The 15,918-nt window shown below is 45.0% G+C and overlaps 1 protein-coding gene across 1 annotated transcript in view; it reads right to left on the reverse strand.

The window, feature by feature from the left end:
• LOC127570906 (aryl hydrocarbon receptor-like) overlaps nucleotides 1-14,755 on the reverse strand; it is a 136,426-nt gene extending 121,671 nt beyond the window's left edge. The window contains 2 exon segments of the mRNA XM_052016832.1: nucleotides 13,807-13,994; nucleotides 14,599-14,755. Coding sequence (XP_051872792.1) covers nucleotides 13,807-13,994; nucleotides 14,599-14,639 — 229 coding nt within the window. The 5' untranslated portion in view covers nucleotides 14,640-14,755.
• Nucleotides 14,756-15,918: the final 1,163 nt, after the last annotated feature.

The following is a 15,918-nucleotide window of genomic DNA, read 5'->3' on the forward strand; positions in this document are numbered from 1 at the left end:
TATTGGCTAGTAACCAAGGCATTCTCCCTGCCCTTCTTCAAAATTTGGCTGTGGCACCGTTCAAATTCAAAAGGTGGGATCACAAACACCTTCTGCACAATTGCCATGTTCCCACGCTACAGCTACACACTGAGCACTCGATCCAACACGAGCTTGAAGATTTTCCAAAACAGATCAATGCAAATTCACTCAGCTACCGATAAACAAGTCACTTTTGACAATTCTGGCTGGAGAGCAACTGATTATGAAAAACTGACTCTCACGTGCCCGAGGTACAGTGAGTTATTTAATCTCAAAAAACAACAAGCTCATTACTTGATAATTCATTATCCTTTCCAACATAGCAGATTACAAGCATTAAAAACAATTGGAAAATGTCACAAGGGGTCTAACTAGGGCGGTGGTCATTTAAAATTGAAGTGGGTAGGAACTTCCAACATAAGGTAGTAAACCTCTGGAATCCTCTGCACGGAGGTTTTGGGGGGCTGAATGACTGAGGGTATTTAAAGAGGAGGCAGATCAATTTTTGAATGATTAGGGAATTGAGGGTTATGCGGAACTGGCACAGAAGAGGAGTTGAGGCCTTGGCGATAGATCAGCCATCATCATATTGAATGGTGGGTAGGCTTGAGGGGCCAAGTGGCCTACTCCTGCTTCTGTGTTTACTTGTGTCAAAAGTCAGAGCTTCTTCCCAGGGCAACAATGTCTATCACGAGGGGACAAAATTTTAAGGTGATTGGAGGAAAGTATAAGGGGGATTGTCAGGGGCAAGTTTTTTTAAAAACACAGAGATGTGGTGGGTGCGTGGAACGCACTGCCGGCAGAGGTTGTGGGGGCAGATACATTAGGGACACTTAACAGACTCTTAGATAGACACATGAATGATAGAGAAATGGGGAGGGGGGCTATGTGGGAGGGAAGGGTTAGATAGCTATTAGAGCAGGACAAAATGTTGGCACAACATTGTGGGCCGAAGGGCCTGCACTGTGCTGTAATGTTCTATGCTCTCTGCAAATACCATCTTTGAGTTATCCATGTAACAAGAAGAGTGCAGCATAACAAGCTTCATTATTACCTTGTGCAGTCATCTCTGAATGATCACTAAACTTTTCCATGTCCCTGAATTTTCTGTTGGGCTGGAGTCGGGGGAGATAACTGTTGAAGGTTTCTCTTCAGTCAGTGCTGACAACATCCTTACAGAAGTATAGGGTGGAAAATTACAAGGCCATGTGCCACAAGAGAGCTCAGTTAACACTGAACTGAAACTGGACCTCAACCTAACTCCCCCATTGACTTCACCTTCAATGCCAGCTCCATTCAATGTTACTGACCATGGCTCCGAATTTCCCTTTCTGTTATCCCAATAAATCTACTCCAGCATCACCCAACTTCATTTCCAGCGAGTTTCACCTGTGGCAAAGTCAGGTCTATGGTAAATCCTCCTGGATGCAGGGGATGATTTGCAAATGGACAGAAATGAAGGAAACAGAACATACCATATAAATGCACATTGCCATCTAAACGTACAACATTTTCACCCACCTAAGGACACGGTCAATGCACAACCTCTTAAATGTGTCACTGTGGAAACACAGGAGCCTATTCATGCATAGCAAGCTCCCATAGCTGGCGCATGACAGTGACAAGACAACCCATTGTTGTGATGTTGGTGGAGGGATGACTATCAGCCAAGTCAGCAGGGAGATCTCCCCAATCCTTTGTTCACTAGTACCATGTCCTGAAGGAGGAGGTGTGCTCTCCACTTAACATCTCATCTGAAACCTCCAACAATCTTAAACAGTATTGCAGCAAGTGAGAGGAAATCAGTTTATAATTGATAAAATTTCCAAAGATATTGAAGGCCATTTAGAAGTTTATGGTTGGTGAGACCCAGTTCCCTCGCATTTTCTGACATCTGCCATGTCTTCACCCATTCACAGCCTGTTAATATCTGACCCGGAATTCTCTCCGTACCCTCCTCATCACCTACGTGCCACCCAGCTTTGCAGCATCAGCAGATTTGGATAGATTACTTTTGATCCTGTCATCCAAATCACACATGTAAATTTCTGCTGGGGCCCAATCGCTGTTCTGTACTGCATTTCACTGTCAGTCACAGCCACCCAACCCAGAAATGACCCATTTATTCCTACTCTCTATGTTCTACAGACTAACCAATCCTCAATACACATCAGTACATTACCCCCTGATAACACGTCCTCTGATCTTGTTTCATCATCCCTTGTGTGACATCTTATCGAAGGCCCAAATGCATGATTTGGACACATTCCCCCTTCTTTATTCTGCCAGCTACCATCTCAAAAAGCTCAAAACACATCTGTCAAACCTTTTATTTCTCTTTCATAAATTCATGTTGGCTCTTCCAACCCTTTTCCAAGTGTTCTGTTACCATGTCTGTGATAACAGATTCCAGCATTTTCCCTCCACTGATGTCAGGTGAACTGTTCTGGAGTTCTACAGCTTCTTAAAATGTGGAGTTACATCACTACCTTCCAATTTGTGGGAATCATTCTGAAATCTACGGATGTCGTGACTGATTTGGGAATTAAGGAAGCAGAGAGCAGCTTGCAAGGCAGATGTATGGAAGCCGTGGCCAGCTGGAGAAGATAAAGACCAGGAAAACAGCCAAGGAGAAGACCACTGGTGTCCAAGGCCAATAGTGAGACATCTTCACCTTACCGCTGGGACTGATTAATCCAATGCAAGTGAATCATCCCACCTCTGATGGATTTGTGTGTCTGTCTTCTATTATACTGTGGTAATTACAGTAAATGTAATTTCCTGATGAAGTAATAAACTGCTCTGGTCCTTAACCCTTCAGGTAATTCAGTGTCCTTACAGAGTGAGCATTTCCTCAGTGCTACATTGAAGCATCCTTGTGCTGGAGTGAGATTTGAGTGACGACCTAAGAGCACCAAGGTACTCCAGGTATCCAGGGTTGCTGAAATAGATGGCGATAGGGTGATGCGCAGGATTTAAGAAACTGAAGGGCACTTTCCCTGGTCTAGTCATTCACACAGCACTTAACTACACCCAGCTGAGAGATTATGGGGTAAAATGAATAGGTTTTAAAAGGGTTCTGCCAGCCCCACAATCATTGGAACGGTGCAACAGTTAGAGTTCGATCTGACCTTGGGTGCCATCTGTGTGTGGAGAACCCATTCTCCTGTGACCACATGGGTTTCCTCCGGGAACTCCCATTTCCGCCCACATTCCAAAAACAAGCTGGTGGGTTAATTAAGCTGCTGCAACTCCCAGCTAGTACCCAGTGTTACTGACTGTACTCCTGTTAATACCTCTGTTGCTTCAGTAACTCCCAGCCAGAATTCTATGATGGTGACGCTGTCTCTTGGCAATGATTCAGCCCTTTGCACTGCTGATCTCCAGGCATCCATCTTACTTGCCACTTGATTTAAATAAAACACAGCGACGAATGGTGTTCAAATTGGATGACTCTTGGCAAATAGTTGGGACAGATGCAGTGACAGCACTCTCGTATCAAGAACACTACTGTGGAAACGCTCAACTGTGTACGGAGATCTGCACAACTTCACTGCACTCTCCCATCAGGCAGCATCGACAGATCACCACTAGATTTACCTGCATGTTACTGGGACTAAAGGGTTTGAGATTTAGGGAGAGACGGGATAGGTGGACCTTTTGCCCCGGAGAGTAGGAGGCTGAGGGAAGACTTATAGAGGTTTGTAAAATCTCGAGGGGCAGAGATAAGGTGAATGGTCACAGTGTTTCTTCCAGGGTAGGCAAGTCCAAACTAGACAGCGCAGGTTTAAAATTAGAGGGGAAAGATTTAAAAGGGACCTGAGGGGCAAGTTTTTCACACAAAGGGTAGTGCGTACATGGAACGGGCTGCCAGAGGAAGTGGTCGAGGTGTGTACAATTACGACATTAAAAAGACATTGGGACAGGTACACGGTTAGGAAAAATTTAGAGAGATATGAACCAAATGCAGGCGATTAGGACTAGCTCAGTTAGGCAACTTGGTCGGCATGGATGAGTTGGGCCGAAGGGCTTACTTTTCCTGCTATATAGCTCTATGACTACGAAAATTGCACAGGCGCCTGGACTCCAGTTTTGCCACAGTAATGCTGTTGAACAATCTGTCAAAATCTGGCAGCACAACACATTAAGCTGCAAAAGCTTCTACTCCTGGAGGGAGTCCTTCACTGCAACAGCACCTGGACTTCAGTAGTGGAGATGTTGGGGCGAGTGCCACACTCAAAGAGCCTTAGCAGCTTCTGCAAGTCAAGCAAATACTTGGCCTGTTCCCAGAAATGTAATGAAGAACAAGACACAAGGATGAAAACATTCAACCTTCCTTCCCTGATGCCATCTGGACTCATTTAACAGGAACACATATTCTTAAGAGAATTAAAATTACCATTTGGGTACATTACAATCAAACTTACTCCAGTGAAGCAGTGAATCATTAATTATTTGTAACAATATTTAAACATGTGTAGCTTAGGGAAAAGCCACTGGGCCCCTTCGATACCCTTCTGGATTCATCTTCATTGGGAAACTTTTAAATAAATGGGAATGTTTGATGTTAACAGTTAAACTCTGCAGAGAACTAAGGAACCTGGGATGTAACTGCACTGTGTAATGAATTGATCTGTACGATCGGTATGCAAGACAAGTTTTTCACTGTACCTCGGTACAAGTGACAATAATAAACCAATATCAATGAGAATATTCTTATTGGCAACATTGAACCCTTCAATCTGCTTCCTCGCCCCACAGATATTAACATTTAATCTCCCAGTGTCCCCATAGTTTGTAATGGTCAAAAACTATGACATAAATATTCACTTTGAAATCATCAATATATTACCTGCTAAACATTAAGCTAATGGTCTATCATATTGCAGACAAAGTCAGAGGAGGCAAGAGGCTTATCATGTTATTTTTTTCTCTAAGTACAGAATCTCTATTATAAATATAAACAGTGTTTGAAATTACAACAGATTCAACCAAGAATACAATCTGCATAATAAAGTTATGCAAAAAATCAGGTACATTTTGCAAACAGCATGAACGGCACAGTAGTGTAGCAGTTGGCGTAACGCTATTACAGCACCAGCGATCGGAGTTCAATTCCCGCCACTGTCTGTAAGGAGTTTGTACGTTCTCCCCGTGACTGCGTGGGTTTCCTCCAGGTGCTCCGGCTGCCTCCCACATTCCAAAGACGAACAGGTTATAGAGTTAGTAGGTTAACATGGGTGTAATTGGGCAGCACAGGCTTGTTGGGCCAGAAGGACCTGTTACCGTGCTATATAAATAAAGTTTTAAAGTTTTACAAAATTACGCACCATTCTCAGAGGGGGCCGAGTCGAGGGTGAGGCAGTGGCCAGGAGAGGGGCAAGTAAGACGTATGCAGCACGCTATTGTGTGAGAGTCGGGCACGGAGGGTGAGAGCTGGGTGCATGCAGAGACAGATGAGGGATGGGCACACTGCAGGTGAGAGGCAGGAGCAGTGCACAGGCAGGTGTGCCCTTTTGCACCCCTGTTCTAATCTCTCCCCAATCAATGTCTGTGCCTTCAGCTGCTAAGTTCCCAACACTGGAATCTCCTCACTATACCTCTCTCTCCTCTTTAGGACTTAGTTCTGAACTCACTTCCACGGGAAAAACATTCTCGCTGCATCTACTCTGTTAAAACCCCTCAAAATTTTTTGTTTCAATTAGGTCACCTCTCATTCTTCTCAGCTCCAATAAAGGCCCATCCTTTCCTCACATGCCAACCCCTCCACCTCAGAAATCAATCTAGTGAACCTTCTCTGAACTGCCTCCAATGCAAAGGTAGAGAAACAAAGGACTGCAGATGCTGGAATCTAGATGAAAAACACGATGATACTGGAGGAACTCAGCAGGCCAGGCAGCATCCGCGGAGAAAAGCAGACAGTCAACGTTTCGGGTCAGGACCCTTCTTCAGGACTGAAGATAGGAAAAGGGGAAGTTCAATATATAGGAGGGAAAAGCAGAGCAGTGATAGGTGGACAAAAGAGGGGAGGCGGGGTGGGCACAGGGTGGTGATAGGTAGATGCAGGTAAGAGACAGTGATAGGCAGGTGTGGGAGGAGGGGAGAGCAGATCCACCAGGGGATGGGTCAAAGGTGAGAAGAGAGATGGAAAAAAAAGGCTAGGAAAGGGAAGAAAAGAAGCATGGTGGGGGGGGGGGGGGGGGGGGTGCGGTTTGCAAAGGTACCTCTGCTGAAATAAGGAGACCAGAATGCTACAGAGTACCCAGATGGTGGTTGCAATCTGGAACACACTGGCTGAGGTGGTGATGGAAGCAGAGCATCTTACAGCATTCAAGCATCTGGACGAATCACCCAGGCATGGAAGGATACAGACCAAGTGCTGGTAAATGGGATTAGTACAGATGGGTACATGATGATTTACATGGACATGGGCCTGTTTCTGTGCTGTATGACTTTGACTGTATGACCAGGTGTGGTCCCACCAGTGCATTGTTGTAGGAAGGCTTCCCCACTTTCACACTGCAACAAAGGCCAACTTACCTTTTGCTTCCTAATTCATCGCTGCACCTGCCTGCTCACTATGTGTGTTCACAGATGTGAGCACCCACATTCCTTTGCACTGGTTTTCAATTCTTCCTATTAACATTTCCCTACACTGCAGTTCCCCGCACGCTCCCCTCAATTTGCTTACCCACTCACCCTTGCAATCTAGCTACTACACACTCTGTCCCTTCACCTAACCATTAGTATGGATTGTAGGCAGTCACGGCCCAGCTCTGATCCTGGAACACCCACTCATTCCTGACTGCCACCCTGAAAGAGACACTTATTCTGACTCGTTTGTCTGTTCATTAACCAATCCTCAAACCGAATTTATATATTACCCCAAATGCCGTGACCTCTTTCTTTGTGTAGTGACCTTTTCTGTGGTGACTTATTGAATTCCCTTTGGAAATCCCAGTTCACGGCATCTACTTTATCCATCCTGCTCACTCCATCTTCAAAGAGGTTTAATGTTTGTCAAAGATGATTTCTCCCTCACAAAACTATGCTGACACTGCTTAACTGGCTTCCTCAGTGTCCTGCTACTGCATTCTTAATAATGGAGTCCCACTAATAGATGTGAGGCTAACTGGCCTGTGGCTCCCTGCATTCAGGCTTGTCCGTTCTAGAGCAGGAGCATCGCATTTGTGCTGTGACCTTTGTAAAACAGTGGGAATTTTGGACGATCACAACCACTGCATCCACCAGCCCCTTCCTCTGAACTTGGAATGCCAACCATCAGATCCAGGGAACTTGATAACCTTTCATCCTAGTACTGGCACCTTGCTTCCAGTAATAGTAACCAAGAACTGTGTAAACAGAAGAATAGAGAGGGGGAAGGCACTTGGCTTAATGAAAGCAGAAGATGGGTTTAACATGATTTCAAATTCAAAATTAATCAAGGTAGGAAGATAAATTCACAGTGAGATGAGCCCAATCCCCAGCCTGGATGCTCAATCACCAAACAGGAAAATGACCAGGTCTCAAGGCTAACAAGTTCCTCGCCACTTCTCACCCGTTATGAGCAAGAATACTTGAAAAGCCTTTTTGCAAATTACAAAGTATTAAGGAGTTTGCACTTTATCATCAACCATGGGAGACTAGTTCTGCAAATTTCCACACAACTCAGCAAAAACACTCATCTCAAGGCAAGCAAGCTGCTTGCTCCATCACAATAGACTACCCCAGCCATTCTTATAGCTCGAGGTTATAGATCAAATTAAAAACAAAATTCAAAACACCACAATACCCAAACCCTGGGACTGTTTGCTGTTGCTGGGTTACTTTACTAATCACTGCTTGTTTTTTTTTACATTCACAACAAAAGCAACGAAAAGAACGATGATAAAACTGATAGCCCAACTGAAGGCCCACTGTGTGTCTGGGAGCAGTATAAGGGCAGTCGTTGGTCACAAGCAACAGACTGCCAGTGTTGTGAGGAGTGAGGAAAGGTACAAGGCAAAGGGACACATAGCACCTCATTGGAACATGAGAAAAAGAGAAGCCCCTATAAACTGCCCTGTCATTCAATACCATGCTTGATCTGTGACTTAACCCCATATACCCTGCTTTTACCCATACTCTTTAATACCTTTGGATTATAAAAATCTTTTAACCAAAAGTTTTAAAGTTATCTATTGACAGCATTAGTTAACACTTACGGAGAGTTCCAAACTTCCACCTTGACTCCTGAAAAGCCTGGCTCCAACTTTGCTCTCTGCCCACAGTCCTAGACACCCCAACCCATGGAAATATGTCCTCTCCACCTCCAGCACTCATCCCTTAATCGCTTGAAAATTTTTGATCAAATGAACCGTTAACTTTCTAAACTTCAGGTAGTGCAGTTTGTGTGAAAAGGGTTTAGTGCTGAAGGAATGGACTGTACCTAAAACACACCTTAGGACTGGAGGGAAGTTTCAAAAGTCATATACTACAGCACAGGAACAGGCCCTACAGCCCACCAAGTCTGTACCGACCATCAGGAACACACTTTATTTGCTCCACATTCTCATCAACCGCCTCAGATTCTACCACCCACCCACACATAATGGCAAGTTCCAGCAGCCCATTAACCCACCAAGCCACACGTCTTTGGGATGTGGGAGGAAATCGGAGAACCCAGGGGAAACCTATGCAGTCACAGGGAGAACATGCAAACTCCATGCAGACAGCACCCAAGGTCAGGATTGAACTGGGGTCGCTAGAGGTGAGAGGCAGTAGCTCTAACAGTGCACCACTGAGCTGCCCCACAAATTCTTCCTCACAAAAGGCAATCTCAGTTTTGGAACCTAACCTGTTTATGTTTGATTCCTAGCACACTTCCTTCTCTTGTTCGGGGTCTGGTTAACAATTAGCTAAATGAGCGCAGCAAATTGTCTGCAAATTAGAATGAGCCTTTGTCACTATGTTATAAATACCAGCCTTAATTGACCTGCCCTTAAAAATGAATCATGTCACATCATCCTGGCCTGAGTGCTGAGCATTTGAACCCACAACCTTCTTGCTCAGGGGTGCAAGTCCTACTCCAAGGACTTGGGCTCAGACCCTAGGCTCTTATTCCAGTGTAGTACTGAGGAACTGATACTCGATCTGACACATCACCTTCTTTATCTGTATCACCTACTGCCCTCACAGGTGGATGCTCAACACCTGGTTCACAGGCCAAATGTAGGAACAGGACAGGTCCACTTGGGGGAGAGGTCAAAGTGACCCTGTTCGAGGGTGAAAGGGAGTTTAGCGAGTGCGACCTGCAGTAGCTCTCCTGGATGGATGCCATCTCGGAATGGCTCTTGCTGTGTATTGCCCCGTCGATCTTCAGGGGCCTCCTTCCTTCACACAGACTCAGGTGCTCATGTATCCAGAGTCACTGGCACTTTCCAATGAGTAGCAAGTGCCTTCCTGCCAATCACAGCAAGCTCCGCCCATGGAGCTGCATTGACAGCTGGCTAAGTCCCGCCCCCAGGTCTACCAGCTGTCAGAAGAATTTGGCTATCTTTGACTTTCAAAGACATTCAAAGATAATCAAAAAAACTAGTAAGGCTATTATAAAAATTAAAAGTTAAAGATTTTTGGAAAAATTGAAACATTGAAGTGATTAAAAAGATTTAAGGGAGCTCAATTAATTCAAAAGTTGCCAATGACCTGAAACTTGCCCATCTCCCTTGGAGACAGCCCTGTCCACTGAACTTGACCTACTCTCCCAGTGTAACTACTGAGAAGCTGCAGGAAGTACTGAGCTCCATGAGGAATCACGTCACAGAGGGATACAGCACAAAGACAGGCCCTTCGGCCCACAAAGTCCGCACTGTAAACACCCATTTACACAAATCCTGCATCAATCCCATTTTAATCTCCCCACATCATCATCAACTCCCACCCCCCCACCACAGAGTCTACCACTCACCTACACATTAGGGGGCAATTTACAGTGGCCAATTAGCTTGCCAATGACAAACCTTTGGGATTTGGGAAGAAACCAGAGCAGTCGGAGGAAACCCACATGGTCACAGGGAGAACATGCAAACTCCACACAGAGAGCACTGGATGTCAGGACTGAACCCAGGTCACATGCACTGTGAGGAAGCTGTGCCACAGTGCCGCCCGAATCCACAGAGAGTCATACAGCACAGATACTGGTCCTTCGGCCCAACCAGTTCATACCAACTGAGATGCCCATCTCAGCTAGTCACATTTGCCTGCATTTGGCCCATATCTCTCTAAACCTTTCCTATCCATGTACCTCTCCAAGTGTCCTTTAAATGTTGTTAATGTACCTGGCTCAGCCATTTCCTCTGGCAGCTCATTCCATATATGGACCACCCACTGGGTAAAAAAGATGTCCCTCAAGTTCCTCATGTCCCCTCTCATCCTAAAACTATGTCTTCTTGTTCTTGATTCCACAACCATGGGATAAACATTGCATGCATTCACTCCACATGGGAGAATGGTTAGAGTAGAAGCCGCCAGGATTTCTCAGGAAGCACAGCTCCCCTGCCTTCACGTGAGTGGCTCTCCAAAGCACTCCAGATTCTCAACTTGACCATCTCTGCTAAAAAGTGGGACAACACTGACATAAAGTCTTCCAGGGCAATACTTTGAAGAAGAGCAAGTGCCTTCTCCATGGAGTCTTGGCCAAAAATTGTCACTCAACCAACATCACAAAAAACACAACGTTCTCAATATCAAACCTCTATTTATGAAGATATTAAACAATTATCACACCCACTCAAAAAATCTCAAGCAACAACCTGCATGTACATATTGTTCTTAATCTTCCAAGCAATGGATAATCAGACAAAAACTGAACTCATTCCAAATAAAAAAGGAGATATTACAATAGTTAGAGCATTGTTTGGTGAGGATCTTGTTAGAGTTAGTCAGGAGTTATAGAATGATGTGGGTAGCAGGAATTAAAACAAGAATTCCATAAAAAGTTAACTTTTTCAATAAAAAAAGTTAACTTAAAGCCATCAAAACCAATTTTTAGGTGTGGGACATCCTGATTCTGTACCATTGTAACTACTGAGGGGAAGACAATAGATGAATGTTCATGTTAATTGGCTTTCATTGAAACCTTCATGATGAGATCAGAGAAAGCATTTAGTGGCCATCTCCTGTATTAACACATCATTACAGACATATCCCTGTCACATAGTACAAAGCTCAGGACATGTCTGTTCTGTTACTTAATATTCTGGCTGTTTGTATATCCAGGGAGCCACCCCTCAACACTGTAACAAAGGACGTATACTTTGGGTGCCTGGAGTTTTGTGCTCAGAACCCCTCACACCAGCCACTGGTATTTGAATATTCAAAGGGGTTCTGCCAGTTGGGATGTGTTCCCACTGTAAATATGTAACTCCGCAAAAGTTAGCTTTAACACTCTAAGTGTAGACAGGTAAGTAGGAAATTATAGCCACTGTAGTTAATCATTTATTATCTTTGTGCGTAAAAAGTAAAACCTCACTGCACTGTTGAGTGGGCAGAGAGGGGAATTAGATTCTCCAAAAGGTCTGCTTGTGATTAATAAAGACCTTTAATATCAACCAGCTTCAGTGCCTCCAGCGACTCAGTCATTGTCACAACAGATATTAATGGAGCAGAGACTATAGGAATGACAGAGTTTTAGGAAAGGATTTCTAGAGTATAACAGTCCAAGCATCCAAAGACACAGCTGTCAAGGGTGCAGTAATGTGAGCTGGGGATACCCAGCACTGGAGAAAACCCAAAGTATCCAGAGGATGATGTGGTCAAACAAGGCTGCAATGGTAATAGTAAGTGCAGGTGGCAGGGGAGGACCTTCATGGGTCAGAGTTTAATACTGACATGCTGATGGACACATGGAGGTCATGGAGTGAATGGGATCTGCTATGAATTATGATATGGGAAGCAGATTTGCTGAAGAACAAATTTTCATATCAAATGAAGGCTAAATGACTTTTGAGAGGTAAAGCGGTATGCTTAGAAAGGAATAATGTGCCATGGTGCATAAGAATAATCAGCAGAAAAACATTTCTTCCCCAGTTATTAAGAGGTCAGACTTAGTAAACCTAGCATGATTGTGGCAACTTACAAGCTAGGAGTACTTAACCAGCTACTGGTTAGAAGTACTAGCTGCAGCTGCCCTTTGAAACTCAGTGAAAAGTAAATATGCCACATAAAAACATAAGTGACAAGCAATCAACACACCGTTATGAAAAGTACACACAATTTGCAAAGTGTAACATGCTCCCACCTTCAGATACGTCATAAGTATTTGGAAGATTATTCCAATCAATTTTTTCACCTTGACATAATTTCAATCAATCAATGAGCAATTGCTCTGGTTGTAATAAGATCCATTATTTAAATTCTACTTCCATACACTGTACACAATATTATGGCTTTAAATAACAATCTGTCACAGAACACGAAGGTAGTAAATGCAGAATACTCTGTGTCCTCCCACCCGCCCAGCTGATGGCCATTCTTAGTTCTGCTGCCTATGAAAATCCAAGAAGGAAAAAGACAAATACAAAGACTTTAAATCCACCTCAGACTTCAATATACCCAAAGATGTACAAAAAAAATACAAGCAAGCCTCCTGGACAACTTCCTTCATATAGGCAATCAAAAAAGTGGCGACCGGTCCCCTTTCATCCATTTTATAAATTCTTTAAATAGCACTTCTTTAAATTATTAATGCCTGCCATACGGGAGAAAGCTCTGCAGTGCGCCAGAAGAACAGAAATTAAGCATCCGGGCAAGATCAAAAAACATACATTCAATAGCATTCTGTTGATTACAGCAGAGGTAAAACACCTTCCTATCGATTCAATTCACAAAACAAACTCAGGCTCCATAACTAAGTTCTATTGATTGATATTTTAAAACAACTGGCGTATTTTATATAAATATTTAAAGGGAGTTTGAATGCATTCTTTGTACCAGTGAAGCACGCCGCACTATTGTAAATAGTTGTCCATTTTTACAACACAGCAACAAAAGAAAGAATACCGAGTTTAAGCTTCAGTGCCCAAGAATGTCAAATCAAAACCAGCCACCCACTTTGATAAAATGCAACAAAGTGGGGAGGTATGAATTCACCATTACCCAATTGGCTCCAATATTTTTGAAACAGAATTTACTTCTTCTTAACCCAGACACTAGAAGTAAATGTGTTGCTAAAGCAAAATATTGTTCAGACTATGTTTTTTCTAAGAAGTGGTTCTCCCCACACATCACCAAGAGAAAAAAAAGCACTCCTATAATAATTAATATGCACAAAAACAATTCAAAACTCCAAAATGTGACCCCACTTTTTTTTAAAGTGGAAAGGAAAGGCTTTATTTAACATCGAGACTGCAGTTCTTCCAACAGATACCCTCCATGGTCTGTGATATGAATTCATGAACAAACAAGCCTTGTTAAGGATGAGGCTATGCTCAAAGTATACTTACTGGCACAGACTGTGAGAAAGGAGAGGAAAAACTGGCATAAATAACCCGCCTTTCATTAGCTTAGGACATCCTACAACCAATGGAGTGTTTCTGAAGTGCAGTCACTTTTGTAATATAGGGGAATAATTCAGTATAAAAATACATGCCTATGCAAAGTACATTATTGTCTGCATGTCAATAAATATCCTGTCTCCCACTCTCTGCTCCATTCACCCCTGCATTGTAGGGCGGCCATAGTTACCAATGAGCAAGTGTCCCTTCTGCTCCTCATTGCCCACAATATCCTCCCACCCTTTTAACTCACCCCGGAAGAAAGTTTTGGACCGCAGATAGCTGACACTCAGGCGGAGGATAGAGAGCTTGTCCAGACTAGAGGTCACATCTTCAGCAAAAGGGAGCAGGCCAGCCAGGCGCTCCAACTCAGAGTTTAACCGGTCGCGGTGCCTCTTTGAAGGGTTGGATTTGACTCCATCAGCCAGCACTGGCTTCACACTGGTAACAAGCCAAACAAGATAACATGGCAAATCAATGCACCTTCACAAAACAGACTGACAACTAATTCAGAGTCTGAAGAATCAGTTAAATGCCATGCCATGGTCTGCATTAATTGCCCCGTAACAGCTTACATTAATCCTCATGCCAGACTGCATTAATGTCCCCCAGCGATGACCATTCATTGCCCCAGAGCGCAGCTATTAAATGCCATGACACGACTTGCAATACTCCGTACCACATTACATTAATAACCCATGCCATGCTTTGAACTAACCTACTTGCCAGACTGCATTAACCCCTATGCCAGAGCCTGTAATTACCCTCGTACCAACCTCCATTAACCCCAAAGTCGCAGCCTGTAGGAAGTCCACATAACAGTCTGCATTAACCCCAATGCAACATTCTACATCATTAACCCCACTGCACCGCCTGCATTAACCCCAATGCAACTTCCTACATTAACCCCAGTGCCAGCGCCTGCATTAACCCCCAATGTAACATTCTATATTAACTCCAATGCAACATTCTGCATTTACCCCGGAGTCCCGCCGACCCCCACCGCCCCCGAGCCGGTCCCACACTCTCTCCCGGACTCACTCACCTCCTCTGCACCGGCTTCCTCCGCTTCCGTCCCGCGTACATATCTACAGCTCTGCGGGCTCGCTCGGCCGCCCCGCCGCAGTCAGTCACCCGCCCGGTGCCCCTCCTCGTGAGTCCCGCACCCCGACGGCCGGGCACCGCCGCTGGACAGCGCCCGCTCGCCGCTCCTCCAGCCCGGCTCCAGACACTCGCAGCCGCCGCGCGTCCCCGCCAGGCGCAGCCCCGCGCGGCGCTGTCAATCGGCGAGTGCGCGCATCACCAAACGCGCCCCCGAGGCTCAAAATAAACCTGCAATTAAATCCATCAAACTCCCCCGGGATCGCTCTCTGTATACCCCGAGGTCACTCTGTGCTCTCGGTACCACCTGCCCCGATCACCTTCTGTAACCCATCCCCCCTCCCGATCACTCTGCACCCCTTTCCCCGGATCACTCTCTGTACCCTGGGGATCACACACACCCCCCCCCCCCTCCACCGGATCACTCTGCACCCTCCCCGGTTAACTTTCTGTACCCCCCTAGATCACTCTTCTTACCTCCCGGATCACTCTGTACCTCCCAAACTGTACCCCCGAATCACTCTTTGTACCTTCTCCCACACCCACCTGCCCCATCAACTCTCTGCCACCAGCACATTCCATCTTTCCCTCGCTTTTTACATGGAGAAGGAACCTCCCCGGTTTCGTTTCTCTGTTTAATCAGTGTGACTCCCTATTTCCTCCTCTTCCCCTACACAGCCCACCTATCCTCTCTCCCATCCTGCTCCCTTCAAAAAATGCCAACCCCGTTCTGGTCAATGCCTTGCCTTCCTCTTCTGTGTCGACTGACATTCAGAGAGATTCTTCTCCCTCTCCTTCAAGTCTCCCACGACCAAATTCCAGCCCCTGACCCCCGTGCTTTGAGAACTGAGGCTCCACGTTCACCTTCCCTCCCCTGTTATGGAGTCGTACAGCATGGAAACTGGCCCTTTGGCCAAGCAAGTCCATGCAACCCATCAACCACCCATTTATGGTGCCGGAGCGTGGCGACACGTTGCAAGCTGCTCTCTGCAGAGCTACTCATTACCTTTACTATAATCGTTCTACACTTTTAAATTTAAACTCTATGTCACTATCACTAATTGTTTTTACCTGTACTACATCAATGCATTCTGTACTGACTCAATGTAACTGCACTGTGTAATGAATTGACCTGTAGGATCGGTTTGTAAGACAAGTTTTTCACTGTACCTCGGTACAAGTGACAATAATAAACCAATACCGACATTAATCCCATTTTTTTATTCTCCCCACACTCCCATCAACCCCCCCCCCCCCCACCACC

The sequence above is a fragment of the Pristis pectinata genome, chromosome 1 (genome assembly GCF_009764475.1).
Source record: "Pristis pectinata isolate sPriPec2 chromosome 1, sPriPec2.1.pri, whole genome shotgun sequence".
NCBI classification, from domain to species: Eukaryota; Metazoa; Chordata; class Chondrichthyes; order Rhinopristiformes; family Pristidae; genus Pristis; species Pristis pectinata.